A 20,016-nucleotide genomic window follows, 5' to 3' on the forward strand; every position below is an offset into this window, starting at 1 on the left:
CAGTTTATTAAAATGATGTTAAGTTCATGACAGACAACTATGTCAATATTCTCTGTTTCCTGACATATGAGTTGGATGTTGTTCTGCCTGCAACTTGTATCTCGACCACAAGGAGGGACCAGGAAGTCTACGTATCTCAGCCACAGCCCAGACCACCATCCGGTCTGCTCCACGAGGAGGGACCAGGAAGTCTACGTATCTCAGCCACAGCCCAGACCACCATCCGGTCTGCTCCACGAGGAGGGACCAGGAAGTCTACGTATCTCAGCCACAGCCCAGACCACCATCCGGTCTGCTCCACGAGGAGGGACCAGGAAGTCTACGTATCTCAACCACAGCCCAGACCACCCATCCGGTCTGCTCCACGAGGAGGGACCAGGAAGTCTACGTATCTCAACCACAGCCCAGACCACCATCCGGTCTGCTCCACGAGGCGGGACCAGGAAGTCTACGTATCTCAACCACAGCCCAGACCACCATCCGGTCTGCTCCACGAGGAGGGACCAGGAAGTCTACGTATCTCAACCACAGCCCAGACCACCATCCGGTCTGCTCCACGAGGAGGGACCAGGAAGTCTACGTATCTCAGCCACAGCCCAGACCACCATCCGGTCTGCTCCACGAGGAGGGACCAGGAAGTCTACGTATCTCAGCCACAGCCCAGACCACCATCCGGTCTGCTCCACGAGGATGGGACCAGGAAGTCTACGTATCTCAACCACAGCCAAGACCACCATCCGGTCTGCTCCACGAGGAGGGACCAGGAAGTCTACGTATCTCAGTCACAGCCCAGACCACCATCCGGTCTGCTCCACGAGGAGGGACCAGGAAGTCTACGTATCTCAGCCACAGCCCAGACCACCATCCGGTCTGCTCCACGAGGAGGGACCAGGAAGTCTACGTATCTCAGCCACAGCCCAGACCACCATCCGGTCTGCTCCACGAGGAGGGACCAGGAAGTCTACGTATCTCAGCCACAGCCCAGACCACCATCCGGTCTGCTCCACGAGGAGGGACCAGGAAGTCTACGTATCTCAGCCACAGCCCAGACCACCATCCGGTCTGCTCCACGAGGAGGGACCAGGAAGTCTACGTATCTCAACCACAGCCCAGACCACCATCCGGTCTGCTCCACGAGGAGGGACCAGGAAGTCTACGTATCTCAACCACAGCCCAGACCACCATCCGGTCTGCTCCACGAGGAGGGACCAGGAAGTCTACGTATCTCAGCCACAGCCCAGACCACCATCCGGTCTGCTCCACGAGGAGGGACCAGGAAGTCTACGTATCTCAGCCACAGCCCAGACCACCATCCGGTCTGCTCCACGAGGAGGGACCAGGAAGTCTACGTATCTCAACCACATATAATATACATTGTGTGAAATGTGGAGTGTAATCCTTTTGGCATAGGAACACATATTGACATCGGTCTGCCAGCGTCATGACAACAAGGCCGATCTGGCTGATCCTCAATCACATCGTGTGGACTTTATTGTACATTAGTTTTCAAAGTATTGAAGCTTCTTTTGTTGCGATGGAAGCAGAAGAAAGAGGACATGTTGTCCTGTCTGACATGTTGAGCTGCTCTCTCCTCATAAGGGATGCACATAGTAATCATAACCAACATATTCATCTGTGCCTGTGAAAGGGTTTTCATAAGCACAGCACTGTGGACATGTTGCTCTTTTTTAATAAAGATTAATAACATGTTGTCCCTAGTAACATAAGCACAGTCAGCCCAATGTGTCCCCACTTTCCCTTCTGACCCGTCAGTGTACATAAAGACAGAACCGGTAACTTACTTACTTATTAATAAGTTCATAATATGTTTTGGCATCACAAACATCATTCGTTCATTTATTCAAATCAAAGCTTCTCTCACACCAAAGTCACGGTGTTATAATCACGCTGCCTGTGTTACATGTATTGTCCACTCGATGGCGCAGTAGAGCCAATGAAGCTTCATGAAGCTTCGGCCCATGAGTGAACCGATTGGATCATCACTCATATCTATAACTACATTATGAAAGGATTCCTGGTTCCCTTCGTCTTCAGCAAAGTGTGTTCCTTCAAGTGGGTGAGATATGTAACGCCCTTATGGATTATGTGAGGTATTGAATGAATCACCCTGTGGCGTAGCTTTAGCTTAGCACAAGTCTCTCTACCTGCCCGCTCTTCCACAGCCACACCCCGAGAGAAGAGATTAACTTCAAGCTGCTGATCTGAGGTCAGTGTAACCAGAGAAGTAAAGAGAACCAAGCTGCTGATCTGAGGTCAGTGTAACCAGAGAAGTAAAGAGAACCAAGCTGCTGATCTGAGGTCAGTGTAACCAGAGAAGTAAAGAGAACCAAGCTGCTGATCTGAGGTCAGTGTAACCAGAGAAGTAAAGAGAACCAAGCTGCTGATCTGAGGTCAGTGTAACCAGAGAAGTAAAGAGAACCAAGCTGCTGATCTGAGGTCAGTGTAACCAGAGAAGTAAAGAGAACCAAGCTGCTGATCTGAGGTCAGTGTAACCAGAGAAGTAAAGAGAACCAAGCTGCTGATCTGAGGTCAGTGTAACCAGAGAAGTAAAGAGAACCAAGCTGCTGATCTGAGGTCAGTGTAACCAGAGAAGTAAAGAGAACCAAGCTGCTGATCTGAGGTCAGTGTAACCAGAGAAGTAAAGAGAACCAAGCTGCTGATCTGAGGTCAGTGTAACCAGAGAAGTAAAGAGAACCAAGCTGCTGATCTGAGGTCAGTGTAACCAGAGAAGTAAAGAGAACCAAGCTGCTGATCTGAGGTCAGTGTAACCAGAGAAGTAAAGAGAACCAAGCTGCTGATCTGAGGTCAGTGTAACCAGAGAAGTAAAGAGAACCAAGCTGCTGATCTGAGGTCAGTGTAACCAGAGAAGTAAAGAGAACCAAGCTGCTGATCTGAGGTCAGTGTAACCAGAGAAGTAAAGAGAACCAAGCTGCTGATCTGAGGTCAGTGTAACCAGAGAAGTAAAGAGAACCAAGCTGCTGATCTGAGGTCAGTGTAACCAGAGAAGTAAAGAGAACCAAGCTGCTGATCTGAGGTCAGTGTAACCAGAGAAGTAAAGAGAACCAAGCTGCTGATCTGAGGTCAGTGTAACCAGAGAAGTAAAGAGAACCAAGCTGCTGATCTGAGGTCAGTGTAACCAGAGAAGTAAAGAGAACCAAGCTGCTGATCTGAGGTCAGTGTAACCAGAGAAGTAAAGAGAACCAAGCTGCTGATCTGAGGTCAGTGTAACCAGAGAAGTAAAGAGAACCAAGCTGCTGATCTGAGGTCAGTGTAACCAGAGAAGTAAAGAGAACCAACCTGCTCTGTGTAGCCGCAGCTGAGGGTTGAACACAGCGTCCAGTAGTTCTCGTTGTCGCTCGTTCTCCTCTTTAGAAGCACAAAGTTCCTCCTCGTACTCTGCTATCGTTCTTTCAAACAGACCAAATATCTCTTGCGCAGCCGCAGTTAGTCGCTGCTTCACCAACGCTCTCAGCATTTGGACTTTACACATGTTCACACAACGACACCAACTTGTTCTCCACACACCCTCCGTCACACCGTCCCTCTGACTAGCGCTGTGTTGCTAACATGCTAAGCTAACTCGCATGTTTCTGATAGACAAAAAGGACTCCCTGTTTCGAGCGGACGCCATCTTGTTCCAGGCTAGCCAGAGTGAGGAATATCACTTCCGGTACATTTGAGTTTCTGGACTTCAAAGTAAAAGCACCAAATGGGTTCGTGGTGAAAAGACTACACATGTAAAACATGTTTTTCTCCACATGACACATCAACACGAGCTCAACCGGGTTTACGGACTGGATATTTGACTGCGACGAAAAGAAAAACTGTCGAAGCTTCAGAGACAAAAGTTATTATATATATTTCTCAAAATATAAAAGTACCGAATAGCTCACTTACAATTTAAATTATTATTATTATTAATAACTTACAAAAACATCACCTTCTACTTTCCCCTCGTTCTTCAAAGCACACGCACACACAAACGCTCGTCAGTCTATTTATTCTGTGTTTTATTCTGAAGGTTCTGTTTGTTCCTCTCTTTCCTGCTTTGGGAACTCAGTCCCTGGACTCTGTGGCGTCACAATAAAGTCATCTCATCTTTAGCATTTATTTCATATCTGACATCAACAATTTATCACGTTTGTGCATTATTGATATTATATCATTAATAACATTATCACTAATACATTCACATTATTACTAAGATATTAACATTATTTATAATACATTCACGTTATTGCTAATACATTAACATTAATAACATTATTACTAAGATATTAACATTATTTATAATACATTCACGTTATTGCTAATACATTAACATTAATAACATTATTACTAATATATTAACATCCTTCATAATACATTAACATTAATAACACTATTACTAATATATTAACATCCTTCATAATACATTAACATTAATAACACTATTACTAATATATTAACATCCTTCATAATATATTAACATTAGCAACACTATTACTAAAATATTAACATCCTTTATAATATATTAACATTATTAACACTTACTAAAATATTAACATTATTAACACTATTACTAAAATATTAACATCCTTTATAATATATTAACATTATTAACACTTACTAAAATATTAACATTATTAACACTATTACTAAAATATTAACATCCTTTATAATATATTAACATTAGTAACACTTACTAAAATATTAACATTATTAACACTATTACTAAAATATTAACATCCTTTATAATATATTAACATTATTAACACTATTACTAATATATTAACATCCTTTCTAATATATTAACATTAGTAACACTATTACTAAAATATTAACATCCTTTATAATATATTAACATTAGTAACACTATTACTAAAATATTAACATCCTTTATAATATATTAACATTAGTAACACTATTACTAATATATTAACATCCTTCATAATATATTAACATTAGCAACACTATTACTAAAATATTAACATCCTTTATAATATATTAACATTATTAACACTTACTAAAATATTAACATTATTAACACTATTACTAAAATATTAACATCCTTTATAATATATTAACATTATTAACACTATTACTAATATATTAACATCCTTTCTAATATATTAACATTAGTAACACTATTACTAATATATTAACATTAGCACCATTTGTATGCATGCAGTATTTACATTACGTTATAAACAACACCTGACCCGGAACTTGTCCCTCGGTGAGTTTCCGGTTCGGGAGAGCAGCGAGCAGAAGTCCGAGAAGCTGATCGTGAGAAACATGTCCGGACTCCACGGCCTGAAGGTGTTCATCAACCAGCGGCTCGCGGCGGCTGTCGAGGACATCTGTGGACATTTCGAGAGGACGATAAACGAATATGAGGCGGAAATGGACCGGAAACTGCTCGACGTGGTGTCAGCGGCTGAAATGAAGCTGCGGGCTGAAGCAGGTGTGTTTGTCCTGGTCGGGTTGTTATGGAGTGCTGCTAAGCTAACTGCTAGCTCCACCCTCCACAAAGGGCTGTTAGCTGCTAAAGGAGCTAACAGCTGTGCTTGTACAGAGCTAGCAGCTCCGTATCAGTAATCAATAAGTCCTATCGATCGGTTCATGATACTAATCATTCAGTCACATCAGCGTCGTAACACGCTGGGCCTTCAACCGACCGTACATCTTCCGTCACAGGCATCACGGCTTATCCGGGCTCTCTGATTGGCTACATCTTACGTCAGTCTACCCATGTTGACGAATAAGACGCCCTTTAGTGTCCGTCCCTCCGGAGGGACCCTCTCTCAGCACCAAGTACAGACTTGTGTACTTTGAGATCGGACTCTGGAGTCCAGAGGCCGCAGGACGCTCTTTCTGCAATTGGAACAGCAGCGAACTTGATGACGTCACCACGTCAGCTGTTTACTCCAATTATTCACTGTAAATTATTAACTAAATATGACAACCCTGCTTTTTTCGTTTTCTTGTGTGTGTATATATATATATATATATATATATATATATATATATATATATATATATATATATATATATATATATATGCATGCGCGCTTGTGGTACTTCATGCTCGTAGTACTTCACGACTGTTTGCTGTGCTGGCTCCTCATTGGTGGAACAAGCTCCCCATTGACATCAGGACAGGAAGTCTCTACAGACTAAAAACACATCTTAGTGAATACACTAAGAAGGTAGAGCCGTAGTAGCACTTTAGTAGCACTTAAATGTCTCTTACCGATAGCACTTTGTAGTTTAACACTTTAGTAGCACTTAAATGTCTCTTACCGATAGCACTTTGTAGTTTAACACTTTAGTAGCACTTAAATGTCTCTTACCGATAGCACTTTGTAGTTTAACACTTTAGTAGCACTTAAATGTCTCTTACCGATAGCACTTTGTAGTTCAACACTTTAGTAGCACTTAAATGTCCCTTACCGATAGCACTCAATGTGATGTGGTACTTCACGCTCGTAGTACTTCATGTTCATAGTACTTCATGTTCGTGGTACTTCATGTTCGTAGTACTTCATGTTCATAGTACTTCATGTTCATAGTACTCCATGCTCGTGGTACTTCATGCTCGTGGTACTTCATGCTCGTGGTACTTCACGCTCGTGGTACTTCACGCTCGTGGTACTTCATGCTCGTGGTACTTCACGCCCGTGGTACTTCATGTTCGTGGTACTTCATGCTCGTGGTACTTCACGCCCGTGGTACTTCATGTTCGTGGTACTTCACGCTCGTGGTACTTCAAGCTTGTGGTACTTCATCCTCGTAGTACTTCATGCCCGTGGTACTTCATGCTCGTGGTACTTCATGCTCGTGGTACTTCATGTTCGTGGTACTTCAAGCTTGTGGTACTTCATGCTCGTAGTACTCCATGCTCGTGGTACTCCATGTTTGTGGTACTTCATGTTTGTGGTACTTCATGTTTGTGGTACTTCACGCTCGTGGTACTTCACGCTCGTGGTACTTCACGCTCGTGGTACTTCACGCCCGTGGTACTTCATGTTCGTGGTACTTCATGTTCGTGGTACTTCATGCTCGTGGTACTTCACGCCCGTGGTACTTCATGTTCGTGGTACTTCACGCTCGTGGTACTTCAAGCTTGTGGTACTTCATCCTCGTAGTACTTCATGCCCGTGGTACTTCATGCTCGTGGTACTTCATGTTCGTGGTACTTCAAGCTTGTGGTACTTCATGCTCGTAGTACTCCATGCTCGTGGTACTCCATGAGCGTGGTACTTCATGTTTGTGATACTTCATGTTTGTGGTACTTCATGCCCGTGGTACTTCATGCTCGTGGTACTTCATGTTCGTGGTACTTCATGTTCGTGGTACTTCATGTTCGTGGTACTTCACGCTCGTGGTACTTCACGCTCGTGGTACTTCATGTTCGTGGTACTTCATGTTCGTGGTACTTCACGCTCGTGGTACTTCAAGCTTGTGGTACTTCATGCTCGTGGTACTCCATGAGCGTGGTACTTCATGCTCGTAGTACTTCATGCTCGTGGTACTTCATGCTCGTGGTACTTCATGCTCGTGGTACTTCATGTTCGTAGTACTTCATGTTTGTGGTACTTCATGCTCGTGGTACTTCATGCTCGTAATATTTCATGCTCGTGGTACTTCATGTTCGTGGTACTTCATGTTCGTAGTACTTCATGTTCGTGGTACTTCATGTTCGTGGTACTCCATGCTCGTGGTACTTCATGCTCGTGGTACTTCATGTTCGTAGTACTTCATGTTTGTAGTACTTCATGTTCGTGGTACTTCATCCTCGTAGTACTTCATCCTCGTAGTACTTCATGCTCGTGGTATTTCATGCTCGTAATATTTCATGCTCGTGGTACTTCACGTTCGTGGTACTTCATGTTCGTGGTACTTCATGCTCGTGGTACTTCATGTTTGTGGTAATTCATGCTCGTAGTACTTCATGTTCGTGGTACTTAATGTTCGTGGTACTTCATGCTCGTGGTACTTCATGTTCGTGGTACTTCATGTTCGTGGTACTTCATGTTCGTGGTAATTCATGCTCGTGGTACTTCATGTTCGTGGTACTTCACGTTCGTGGTACTCCATGCTCGTAGTACTTCATGTTCGTGGTACTTCATGCTCGTGGTACTTCATGCTCTTGGTACTTCATGCTCTTGGTACTTCATGTTCGTAGTACTTCATGTTCGTGGTACTTCATGCTCGTGGTACTTCATGCTCGTTAACGCATTAACGTGCCCAGCCCTTGTATGTATGTATGTATGTATGTATGGCGTTCCACCAATCTGGAAGAATCACGATTAGTTTCGTGAGATAGTCTTAAAACATATTAAAAGGCTCTCCGTAATGCCAGAGCAGCCTATTACTCATCAGTAATAGAGAAAAATAAGAACAACCCCAGGGTTCTCTTTAGCACTGTAGCCAGGCTGACAGAGAGTCACAGCTCTGTGGAGCCGTGTATTCCTATAGACCTCAGTAGTAATGACTTCATGAACTTCTTCAATGAAAAGATTTGAACTATTAGAGGCAAGATTGATGATCTCTTGACCTCAACTACTACCGATCTGTCATCAAGAGGAGTGGCCTTGGAAACGGCTGTATGCCCTGGTGTATATTTGGATAGCTTTTCTCCCATTAACCTAGACCAATTGTCCTCAATGGTTTCTACTTCTAAACCGTCTACCTGTCTCTTAGACCCCATCCCAACGAGGCTGCTTAAAGACGTGTTGCCTTTAATTGGCACCTCTCTGCTGGATATTGTTAATGTGTCTTTGCTAACAGGCAATGTACCACATTCCTTCAAAGTAGCTGTAATTAAACCTCTCCTGAAGAAGACCACTCTTAATCCAGAGGTGTTGGCTAACTACAGACCGATCTCTAACCTTCCCTTCCTCTCTAAGATCCTTGAGAAAGTAGGACTCATCTCTGTACTGGTCTTGTTAAACCTTAGTGCTGATAAAGGACTCATCTCTGTACTGGTCTTGTTAGACCTTAGTGCTGATAAAGGACTCATCTCCGTACTGGTCTTGTTAGACCTTAGTGCTGATAAAGGACTCATCTCTGTACTGGTCTTGTGAGACCTTAGTGCTGATAAAGGACTCATCTCTGTACTGGTATTATTAGACCTTAGTGCTGATAAAGGACTCATCTCTGTACTGGTCTTGTTAGACCTTAGTGCTGATAAAGGACTCATCTCTGTACTGGTCTTGTTAGACCTTAGTGCTGATAAAGGACTCATCTCCGTACTGGTCTTGTTAGACCTTAGTGCTGATAAAGGACTCATCTCCGTACTGGTCTTGTTAGACCTTAGTGCTGATAAAGGACTCATCTCCGTACTGGTCTTGTTAGACCTTAGTGCTGATAAAGGACTCATCTCCGTACTGGTCTTGTTAGACCTTAGTGCTGATAAAGGACTCATCTCTGTACTGGTCTTGTTAGACCTTAGTGCTGATAAAGGACTCATCTCTGTACTGGTCTTGTTAGACCTTAGTGCTGATAAAGGACTCATCTCTGTACTGGTCTTGTTAGACCTTAGTGCTGATAAAGGACTCATCTCCGTACTGGTCTTGTTAGACCTTAGTGCTGATAAAGGACTCATCTCTGTACTGGTTTTGTTAGACTTTAGTGCTGATAAAGGACTCATCTCTGTACTGGTCTTGTTAGACCTTAGTGCTGATAAAGGACTCATCTCTGTACTGGTCTTGTTAGACCTTAGTGCTGATAAAGGACTCATCTCTGTACTGGTCTTGTTAGACCTTAGTGCTGATAAAGGACTCATCTTTGTACTGGTCTTGTTAGACCTTAGTGTTGATAAAGGACTCATCTCTGTACTGGTCTTGTTAGACCTTAGTGCTGATAAAGGACTCATCTCTGTACTGGTCTTGTTAGACCTTAGTGCTGATAAAGGACTCATCTCTGTACTGGTCTTGTTAGACCTTAGTGTTGATAAAGGACTCATCTCTGTACTGGTCTTGTTAGACCTTAGTGCTGATAAAGGACTCATCTCTGTACTGGTCTTGTTAGACCTTAGTGCTGATAAAGGACTCATCACTGTACTGGTCTTGTTAGACCTTAGTGCTGATAAAGGACTCATCTCTGTACTGGTCTTGTTAGACCTTAGTGCTGATAAAGGACTCATCTCTGTACTGGTCTTGTTAGACCTTAGTGCTGATAAAGGACTCATCTCCGTACTGGTCTTGTTAGACCTTAGTGCTGATAAAGGACTCATCTCTGTACTGGTCTTGTTAGACCTTAGTGCTGATAAAGGACTCATCTCTGTACTGGTCTTGTTAGACCTTAGTGCTGATAAAGGACTCATCTCTGTACTGGTCTTGTTAGACCTTAGTGCTGATAAAGGACTCATCTCCGTACTGGTCTTGTTAGACCTTAGTGCTGATAAAGGACTCATCTCTGTACTGGTCTTGTTAGACCTTAGTGCTGATAAAGGACTCATCTCCGTACTGGTCTTGTTAGACCTTAGTGCTGATAAAGGACTCATCTCTGTACTGGTCTTGTTAGACCTTAGTGCTGATAAAGGACTCATCTCTGTACTGGTCTTGTTAGACCTTAGTGCTGATAAAGGACTCATCTCTGTACTGGTCTTATTAGACCTTAGTGCTGATAAAGGACTCATCTCCGTACTGGTCTTGTTAGACCTTAGTGCTGATAAAGGACTCATCTCTGTACTGGTCTTGTTAGACCTTAGTGCTGATAAAGGACTCATCTCCGTACTGGTCTTGTTAGACCTTAGTGCTGATAAAGGACTCATCTCTGTACTGGTCTTGTTAGACCTTAGTGCTGATAAAGGACTCATCTCTGTACTGGTCTTGTTAGACCTTAGTGCTGATAAAGGACTCATCTCTGTACTGGTCTTATTAGACCTTAGTGCTGATAAAGGACTCATCTCTGTACTGGTCTTGTTAGACCTTAGTGCTGATAAAGGACTCATCTCCGTACTGGTCTTGTTAGACCTTAGTGCTGATAAAGGACTCATCTCTGTACTGGTCTTGTTAGACCTTAGTGCTGATAAAGGACTCATCTCCGTACTGGTCTTGTTAGACCTTAGTGCTGATAAAGGACTCATCTCCGTACTGGTCTTGTTAGACCTTAGTGCTGCGTTCGACACCATTGATCATGACATCCTATTACAGAGACTGGATCAGTCGATTGGCATTTCAGGTACCGCACTAAGTTGGTTTAAATCCTATTTATCAGATCGATCTCAATTTGTATTTGTATTTGAATTGTTCATCATTGCATCTTGTTCATATCTTGTTCATATCTTGTTCATATCTTGTTCATATCTTGCATCTTGTTCATATCTTGTTCATATCTTGCATCTTGTTCATATCTTGTTCATATCTTGCATCTTGTTCATATCTTGCATCTTGTTCATATCTTGTTCATATCTTGCATCTTGTTCATATCTTTCTTCAAAGGTCCGACATGTTTGAGAGCGAACAGCTTCTGTAAATCTTCCACGTTCACCAACGTATAAACATAACCGTCACAGCAACATTCGCCTTCAAAATAAAAGCAATGCATCTGTTTTCCGTGATTGATTTTTTGTTCCTAATTTCCCATTGACCTCCCGCGGTCATTGTACAACCGACTATAGATCTCTATTTACATACGTCCATCGTTATTTATGATCTTGTACTTTTGCTCTTGTTGTCTTATGAGAGAGGAGGACAAAAGACAGATTCTGAAGGATCTTTCTTAATTTGTGTACATGTAGAGATGTGGTAGTACAAAGTATTTATCCTCCCATTATGGAAAAGTAAATGCCTCCCACCACTTCAGTGGTATAGACTCAACGAATGTTACATATCTCTAATTTTGGTTAACAAACTCATTTCCTCATTGTGCGTTTCAGGGTTTCCTGCAGACGTCCAGCAGCTGTTGGAGAAAAAAGAAGTGGAGGTTCCCCCTCATCAGCAGGACTGGGGCTCCAGTCTGGACCAGGAGGACCCAGAGCCCCCACACATTAAAGGGGACCAGGAGGACCCAGACCCCCCACAGATTAAGGAGGAACAGGAGGAACTCTGGACCAGTCAGGAGGGAGAGCAGCTTCAAGGTCTGGAGGAGGCTGGTATCAGGTTCACATTCACTACTGTGAAGAGTGAAGATGATGAAGAGGAAGCTCAGTCCTCTCATCTTCATCAAAGACAAACTGAACAGATGGAAACAGAAGCTAAAGGAAGGGACTATGGAGGACCAGAACCAGACAAGAACTTGGGTCCACATAGACATCTAGAAACTGTTCAAACTGGAGACTCTTTTGAACCTCAGACTGATGATAACACCAGAGAACCTCAGTCCGGTTTAAACTCTCTAAATGATTATGATGATGATGTTGTTCCTGTAAACGATGTCAAATCTAATGTTGTCAAAAAATCCTTTACTTGCTGTGAATGTGGGCGAAAATTTGGTCGCAAGGACAGTCTGCGGAGACACATGAGGTTTCACACGGGAGAGAAACCTTACAGCTGCTCTGCTTGCGGGAAAGGATTTTCTCAGAGGCCAAACTTGATTCGTCACATGAGATGTCACTCTGGAGAGAAACCCTTCAGCTGCTCCTTCTGCCACACAAGTTTTGCTGTGCGGAGCGCTTTGGTCAACCACATGAGAATCCACACCGGAGAGAAACCCTTCAGTTGCTTATATTGTGACAAAAGCTTCACTCAAAAGGGGGGTCTGAAAAAACATATGACTGTCCACACAGGAGAGAAACCATATAGTTGTCCAGTGTGCGATAAAAGTTTTTCCCAGAAGGCCAATCTGACGTACCACTTCTCACTGCACACGGGACAGAAACAGTTCAGCTGCAGCATTTGTGACAAAAGGTTCACGTGGCAGTCGCAGGTCCGAAGCCACAAGTGTGTCGGCGAGAGCAGCGGCAGCTGAAGCGGTGCATAGCGGCCGTTAACCGAACAAGTACAGACCGGTTAGTTCAATAAAACCTCTCCTCGCAGCTACAAGACAAAGCTGTTGAACTCCACTTCTTCTCTCGTGGCCCTTTGCAGAAACTGATGACAGTGTGTTAATACATATAACCACATCTTCATATAATTTCAATTCAATTCAGTTTATTTTGTACAGCCCAATATCACAAATTACAACCTCCCCTCAGAGGGCTTTACAATCTGTACACATACGACATCCCTGACCTTTGACCTCACATCGAATCAGGAAAAACTCCCCAAAAATAACCTTTGACAGGGAAAAAAGGGAAGAAACCTTCAGGAGAGCAACAGAGGAGGATCCCTCTCCCCGGATGGACAGATGAATAGATGTCATGTGACCAGAATGAACAGCATTTACAAAGTTACATAAACACATTACATGAATATGACAATGTATGAATGGAACTCCAATCCATGAAACAGAAGGAGGTAACTGGTCTTATAATCATTTATTATGTGTTCTGTGAGTTAATATTAAAAACATTTACGTAGTATAAGAGTTTTATTGTACTGTGTTGGATAACGTGACAGTTTAAATATTGACAAAAATAAATGTTATTAAAAATGTATTTGGAGTTGTTGAGTATTCTGTTGAGTGGAATGTTAATAACGTGTACACATCTCCCATACCTCTGCATTTACTCCACCGTTAGTCTCCTTAAAGGACCTTTAGCCCCCTTTGGACTCCTTTAATGACACATTAAAGGACCTTTACATTTCATTTGGCTGACACTTATCCAAAGCAACTTACATTCATACACCGTAGACACAGCTACGGAGAGCAATTCGGGGTTAAGTGTCTTGTTCAAGGACACATCGATGGCCTAGAGGAGTCAGGAATCAAACCGCCGATGGATCTGCAACCACTGAGTTACAGTCACCCTTTAGCCACCTTTATTCTCCTTTAGCCTCCTTTAACAACCTTAAAAGGACCTTTAGATACCTTCAACCACTTTTATTTTCCTTTAAGCTCCTTTAGCCACCTTAAACGACCGTAAGTCATCTTTAGCCTCATTTAACCTCCTTGAGCCACCTTAAACGACCTTAAGTTACCTTTAGTAACATCCAACATCAATTCATTGCCATAAACAACAGTAAATCCTCCACCTCCCCAGTCACTCACGGTGTCCCCCAAGGTTCTGTGCTTGGTCCCCTCATCTTCATCAATTACCATATATTATATCCATTCCTGTCTATAATACACATATTTGATCACTGGCTGTATATAACACGTATTTGGTAACTTCCTGTTTATTACAAGTATTTGATCACTCCCTGTTCATGACGCATATTTGGTCACTTCCTCTTTATAACATGTATTTGATCACTCTCTGTATATAACACATATTTGGTCACTTCATGTTTAACATGTATTCAGTCACTTCCTTTTTATAACACATGTATTTGATCACTTCCTGTTTATACCATATATTTGATCCCATCCTGTCTATAATACACTTATTTTATCACTCCCTGTTTATAACATGTATTTGATCACTTCCTGTTTATAAAATGTTTTTGATCATGTCCTGTTTATAAAATGTTTTTCATCATGTCCTGTTTTCAACACATTTGATCACTCCCTGTTCATAACATGTATTTCGTCACTTCCTGTTGATAACTTGTATTTTATTACTTCCTGTTTATAACATGTATTGGATCACTCCCTGTATATAACATGTATTTGGTCACTTCCTGTTAATAAGACATGCATTATTTGATCACTTCCTGTTCATAACATGTATTTGATCACTTCCTGTTTATAACATGTGTTTGATCACTTCCTGTCTATAAAACACATATTTGATCACTCCCTGTTTATAACACATATTTGGTCACTTCCTGTACATAACATGTATTTGATCATTTTCTGTTAATAAGACCCATATATAGTCACTTCCTGTTTATAACATGTGTTTGATCATTTCCTGATTATAACATGTATTGGATCACTTCCTGTATATAACACATGTATTTGGTCACTTCCTGTTTATAACACGTATTTGATCACTTCCTGTTTATAACATGTATTTGATCACTTCCTGTTTATAACACGTATTTGGTCACTTCCTGTACATAACATGTATTTGGTCACTTCCTGTTGATAACTTGTATTTTATTACTTCCTGTTCATAACATGTATTTGATCACTTCCTGTTTATAACATGTGTTTGATCACTTCCTGTCTATAAAACACATATTTGATCACTCCCTGTTTATAACACATATTTGGTCACTTCCTGTACATAACATGTATTTGATCATTTTCTGTTAATAAGACCCATATATAGTCACTTCCTGTTTATAACATGTGTTTGATCATTTCCTGATTATAACATGTATTGGATCACTTCCTGTATATAACACATGTATTTGGTCACTTCCTGTTTATAACACGTATTTGATCACTTCCTGTTTATAAAATGTTTTTGATCATGTCCTGTTTTCAAAACACATATTTGGTCACTTCCTGTACATAACATGTATTTGATCATTTTCTGTTAATAAGACCCATATATAGTCACTTCCTGTTTATAACATGTGTTTGATCATTTCCTGATTATAACATGTATTGGATCACTTCATGTATATAACACATGTATTTCGTCACTTCCTGTTTATAACACACGTATTTGGTCACTTCCTGTTCATAACATGTATTTGATTACGCCCTGTTTATAAAACATATTTGGTCACTTCCTGTTCATAAGATGTGTTTGATTACTTCCTGTTAATAAGACACATATTTGGTCACTTTCTGTTTATAACATGTATTTGGTCACTTCCTGTCTATAAAACACATATTTGGTCACTTCCTGTTCATAACATGTATTTGATCGCTTTCTGTTAATAAGACACATATTTGGTACTTCCTGTTTATAACATGTATTTGATCACTTTCTGTTTATAACATGTATTTGATCATTTCCTGTTTATAACATGTATTTTGTCACTCCCTGTTTATAACACTTATTTGATCAATTCCTGTATATAACACATGTATTTCGTCACTTCCTGTTTATAACACATGTATTTGATCACTTCCTGTTTATAAAATGTTTTTGATCACTTCCTGTTTTCAACACATGTAATTGGTCACTTCCTGTCTATAAAACACATATTTGATCACTCCCCGTTTATAACACGTATTTTGTCACTTCCTGGTTATAACATGTATTTGGTCACTTCCTGGTTATAACATGTATTTGGTCACTTCCTGGTTATAACATGTATTTGGTCACTTCCTGGTTATAACATGTATTTGGTCACTTCCTGTTTATAACATGAATATGATTACTCCCTGTTTATAACACGTATTTGATCACTTCCTGTATATAAAAGGTTTTTGATCATGTCCCGTTTTCAACACACGTGTTTGATCACGTCCTGTTTTCAACACAGGCATTTGGTCATTTCCTGTCTATAAAACACATTTGATCACTTCCTGTTCATAACATGTATTTAATCACTTTCTGTTTATAACATGTGTTTGATCACTTCCTGATTATAACATGTATTTTATCACTCCCTGTTTATAACACGTATTTGGTGACTTCCTGTTTATAACATGTATTTGGTCACTTCCTGTATATAACACATGTATTTGGTCACCTTCTGTTTATAACATGTATTTGGACACTTCCTGTTTATAACATGTATTTGATCACTTCCTGTTCATGACATGTATTTGGACACTTCCTGTTTATAACATGTATTTGGACACTTCCTGTTTATAACATGTATTTGGACACTTCCTGTTTATAACATGTATTTGATCACTTCCTGTTCATGACATGTATTTGATCACTTCTTGTTCATAACATGTATTTTATCACTCCCTGTTTATGACACGTATTTGATCACTTCCTGTATATAACACATGTATTTGATCACTTCCTGTATATAACACATGTATTTGATCACTTTCTGTTTATAACATGTGTTTGATCACTTCCTGATTATAACATGTATTTGATCACTCCCTGTTTATAACACGTATTTGGTGACTTCCTGTTTATAACATGTATTTTATCACTCCCTGTTTATAACACATGTATTTGATCACTTTCTGTTTATAACACATGTATTTGGTCACTTCCTGTATATAACACATGTATTTGGTCACCTTCTGTTTATAACATGTATTTGGACACTTCCTGTTTATAACATGTATTTGATCACTTCCTGTTCATGACATGTATTTGATCACTTCTTGTTCATAACATGTATTTTATCACTCCCTGTTTATGACACGTATTTGATCACTTCCTGTATATAACACATGTATTTGATCACTTTCTGTTTATAACATGTATTTGATCACTTTCTGTTTAAATAACACATGTATTTGATCACTTTCTGTTTATAACATGTGTTTGATCACTTCCTGATTATAACATGTATTGGATCACTTCCTGTATATAACACATGTATTTCGTCACTTCCTGTTTATAACACACGTATTTGGTCACTTCCTGTTCATAACATGTATTTGATTACGCCCTGTTTATAACACATATTTGGTCACTTCCTGTTCATAAGATGTGTTTGATTACTTCCTGTCTATAAAACACATATTTGGTCACTTCCTGTTCATAACATGTATTTGATCGCTTTCTGTTAATAAGACACATATTTGGTACTTCCTGTTCATAACATGTATTTGATCACTTTCTGTTTATAACATGTATTTGATCATTTCCTGTTTATAACATGTATTTTGTCACTCCCTGTTTATAACACTTATTTGATCAATTCCTGTATATAACACATGTATTTCGTCACTCCCTGTTTATAACATGTATTTTATCACTCCCTGTTTATAACACATGTATTTGATCACTTTCTGTTTATAACACATGTATTTGGTCACTTCCTGTATATAACACATGTATTTGGTCACCTTCTGTTTATAACATGTATTTGGACACTTCCTGTTTATAACATGTATTTGGACACTTCCTGTTTATAACATGTATTTGATCACTTCCTGTTCATGACATGTATTTGATCACTTCTTGTTCATAACATGTATTTTATCACTCCCTGTTTATGACACGTATTTGATCACTTCCTGTATATAACACATGTATTTGGTCACCTTCTGTTTATAACATGTATTTGGACACTTCCTGTTTATAACATGTATTTGGACACTTCCTGTTTATAACATGCATTTGATCACTTCCTGTTCATAACATGTATTTTATCACTCCCTGTTTATAACATGTATTTGATCACTTCCTGTATATAACACATGTATTTCGTCACTCCCTGTTTATAACACATGTATTTGATCACTTTCTGTTTATAACACATGTATTTGGTCACTCCCTGTTTATAACATGTATTTAGTCACTCCCTGTTTATACCATGAGTTTGGTCATTTCCTGTTTATTCCTAATATTTAATCTCTTCCTGTCTATATTACATGTATTTCATCACTCCCTGTTTATAACATGTATTTGGTCACTTTCTGTTAATATGACACGTATTTGGTCACTTCCTTTTCATAACATGTATTAGATCACTTCCTGTTAATAACATGTACATTGTAATTTCCTTTTTATGACATGTATTTTGTCATTTCCTGTTTATAATACAAGTATTTGATCACAAAGAACAAAGGCCTGTTCTTTAGGAAAGGGAACCTTACATTACTAAAGAACAAAGGCCTGTTCTCTAGGAAAGGGAACCTTACATTACTAAAGAACAAAGGCCTGTTCTTTAGGAAAGGGAACCTTACATTACTAAAGAACAAAGGCCTGTTCTTTAGGAAAGGGAACCTTACATTACTAAAGAACAAAGGCCTGTTCTTTAGGAAAGGGAACCTTACATTACTAAAGAACAAAGGCCTGTTCTCTAGGAAAGGGAATCTTACATTACTAAAGAACAAAGGCCTGTTCTCTAGGAAAGGGAACCTTACATTACTTAAAGAACAAAGGCCTGTTCTTTAGTAATGTAAGAACGAAGGCCTGTTCTTTAGGAAAGGGAACCTTACATTACTAAAGAACAAAGGCCTGTTCTTTAGGAAAGGGAACCTTACATTACTAAAGAACAAAGGCCTGTTCTTTAGGAAAGGGAACCTTACATTACTAAAGAACAAAGGCCTGTTCTTTAGGAAAGGGAACCTTACATTACTAAAGAACAAAGGCCTGTTCTTCAGGAAAGGGAACCTTACATTACTAAAGAACAAAGGCCTGTTCTTCAGGAAAGGGAACCTTACATTACTAAAGAACAAAGGCCTGTTCTTCAGGAAAGGGAACCTTACATTACTAAAGAACAAAGGTCTGTTCTTTATGAAAGGGAACCTTACATTACTAAAGAACAAAGGTCTGTTCTTTATGAAAGGGAACCTTACATTACTAAAGAACAAAGGCCTGTTCTTCAGGAAAGGGAACCTTACATTACTAAAGAACGAAGGCCTGTTCTTTAGGAAAGGGAATCTTACATTACTAAAGAACAAAGGCCTGTTCTTTATGAAAGGGAACCTTACATTACTAAAGAACAAAGGCCTGTTCTTCAGGAAAGGGAACCTTACATTACTAAAGAACAAAGGCCTGTTCTTCAGGAAAGGGAACCTTACATTACTAAAGAACAAAGGCCTGTTCTTCAGGAAAGGGAACCTTACATTACTAAAGAACAAAGGTCTGTTCTTTATGAAAGGGAACCTTACATTACTAAAGAACAAAGGTCTGTTCTTTAGGAAAGGGAACCTTACATTACTAAAGAACAAAGGCCTGTTCTTCAGGAAAGGGAACCTTACATTACTAAAGAACGAAGGCCTGTTCTTTAGGAAAGGGAATCTTACATTACTAAAGAACAAAGGCCTGTTCTTTATGAAAGGGAACCTTACATTACTAAAGAACAAAGGCCTGTTCTTCAGGAAAGGGAACCTTACATTACTAAAGAACAAAGGCCTGTTTTTTCAGGAAAGGGAACCTTACATTACTAAAGAACAAAGGCCTGTTCTTCAGGAAAGGGAACCTTACATTACTAAAGAACGAAGGCCTGTTCTTTAGGAAAGGGAATCTTA

At 40.1% G+C, this 20,016-nt stretch overlaps 1 protein-coding gene across 1 annotated transcript; it reads left to right on the forward strand.

Moving 5' to 3' along the window:
- Positions 1 to 5,206: 5,206 nt before the first annotated feature.
- Positions 5,207 to 13,542, forward strand: LOC117739328 (histone-lysine N-methyltransferase PRDM9-like). The gene is made up of 2 exons (XM_034545675.1): positions 5,207 to 5,467; positions 11,891 to 13,542. Exons 1-2 carry the CDS (start codon positions 5,299 to 5,301, stop codon positions 12,919 to 12,921), a joined length of 1,200 nt encoding a protein of 399 aa, XP_034401566.1. The 5' UTR covers positions 5,207 to 5,298; the 3' UTR covers positions 12,922 to 13,542.
- The last annotated feature ends 6,474 nt before the right edge of the window (positions 13,543 to 20,016 follow it).

This window comes from Cyclopterus lumpus, chromosome 11 (assembly GCF_009769545.1).
Source record: "Cyclopterus lumpus isolate fCycLum1 chromosome 11, fCycLum1.pri, whole genome shotgun sequence".
NCBI lineage: Eukaryota > Metazoa > Chordata > Actinopteri > Perciformes > Cyclopteridae > Cyclopterus > Cyclopterus lumpus.

Bases quoted from the DNA above. Each gene is read 5' to 3' on its own strand.
- LOC117739328 (XM_034545675.1), top strand. From the start codon at position 5,299: ATGTCCGGACTCCACGGCCTGAAGGTGTTCATCAACCAGCGGCTCGCG. The intron at 5,468-11,890 runs GTGTGTTTGTCC...TGTGCGTTTCAG, and splicing joins GAAGCTGCGGGCTGAAGCAG to GGTTTCCTGCAGACGTCCAG.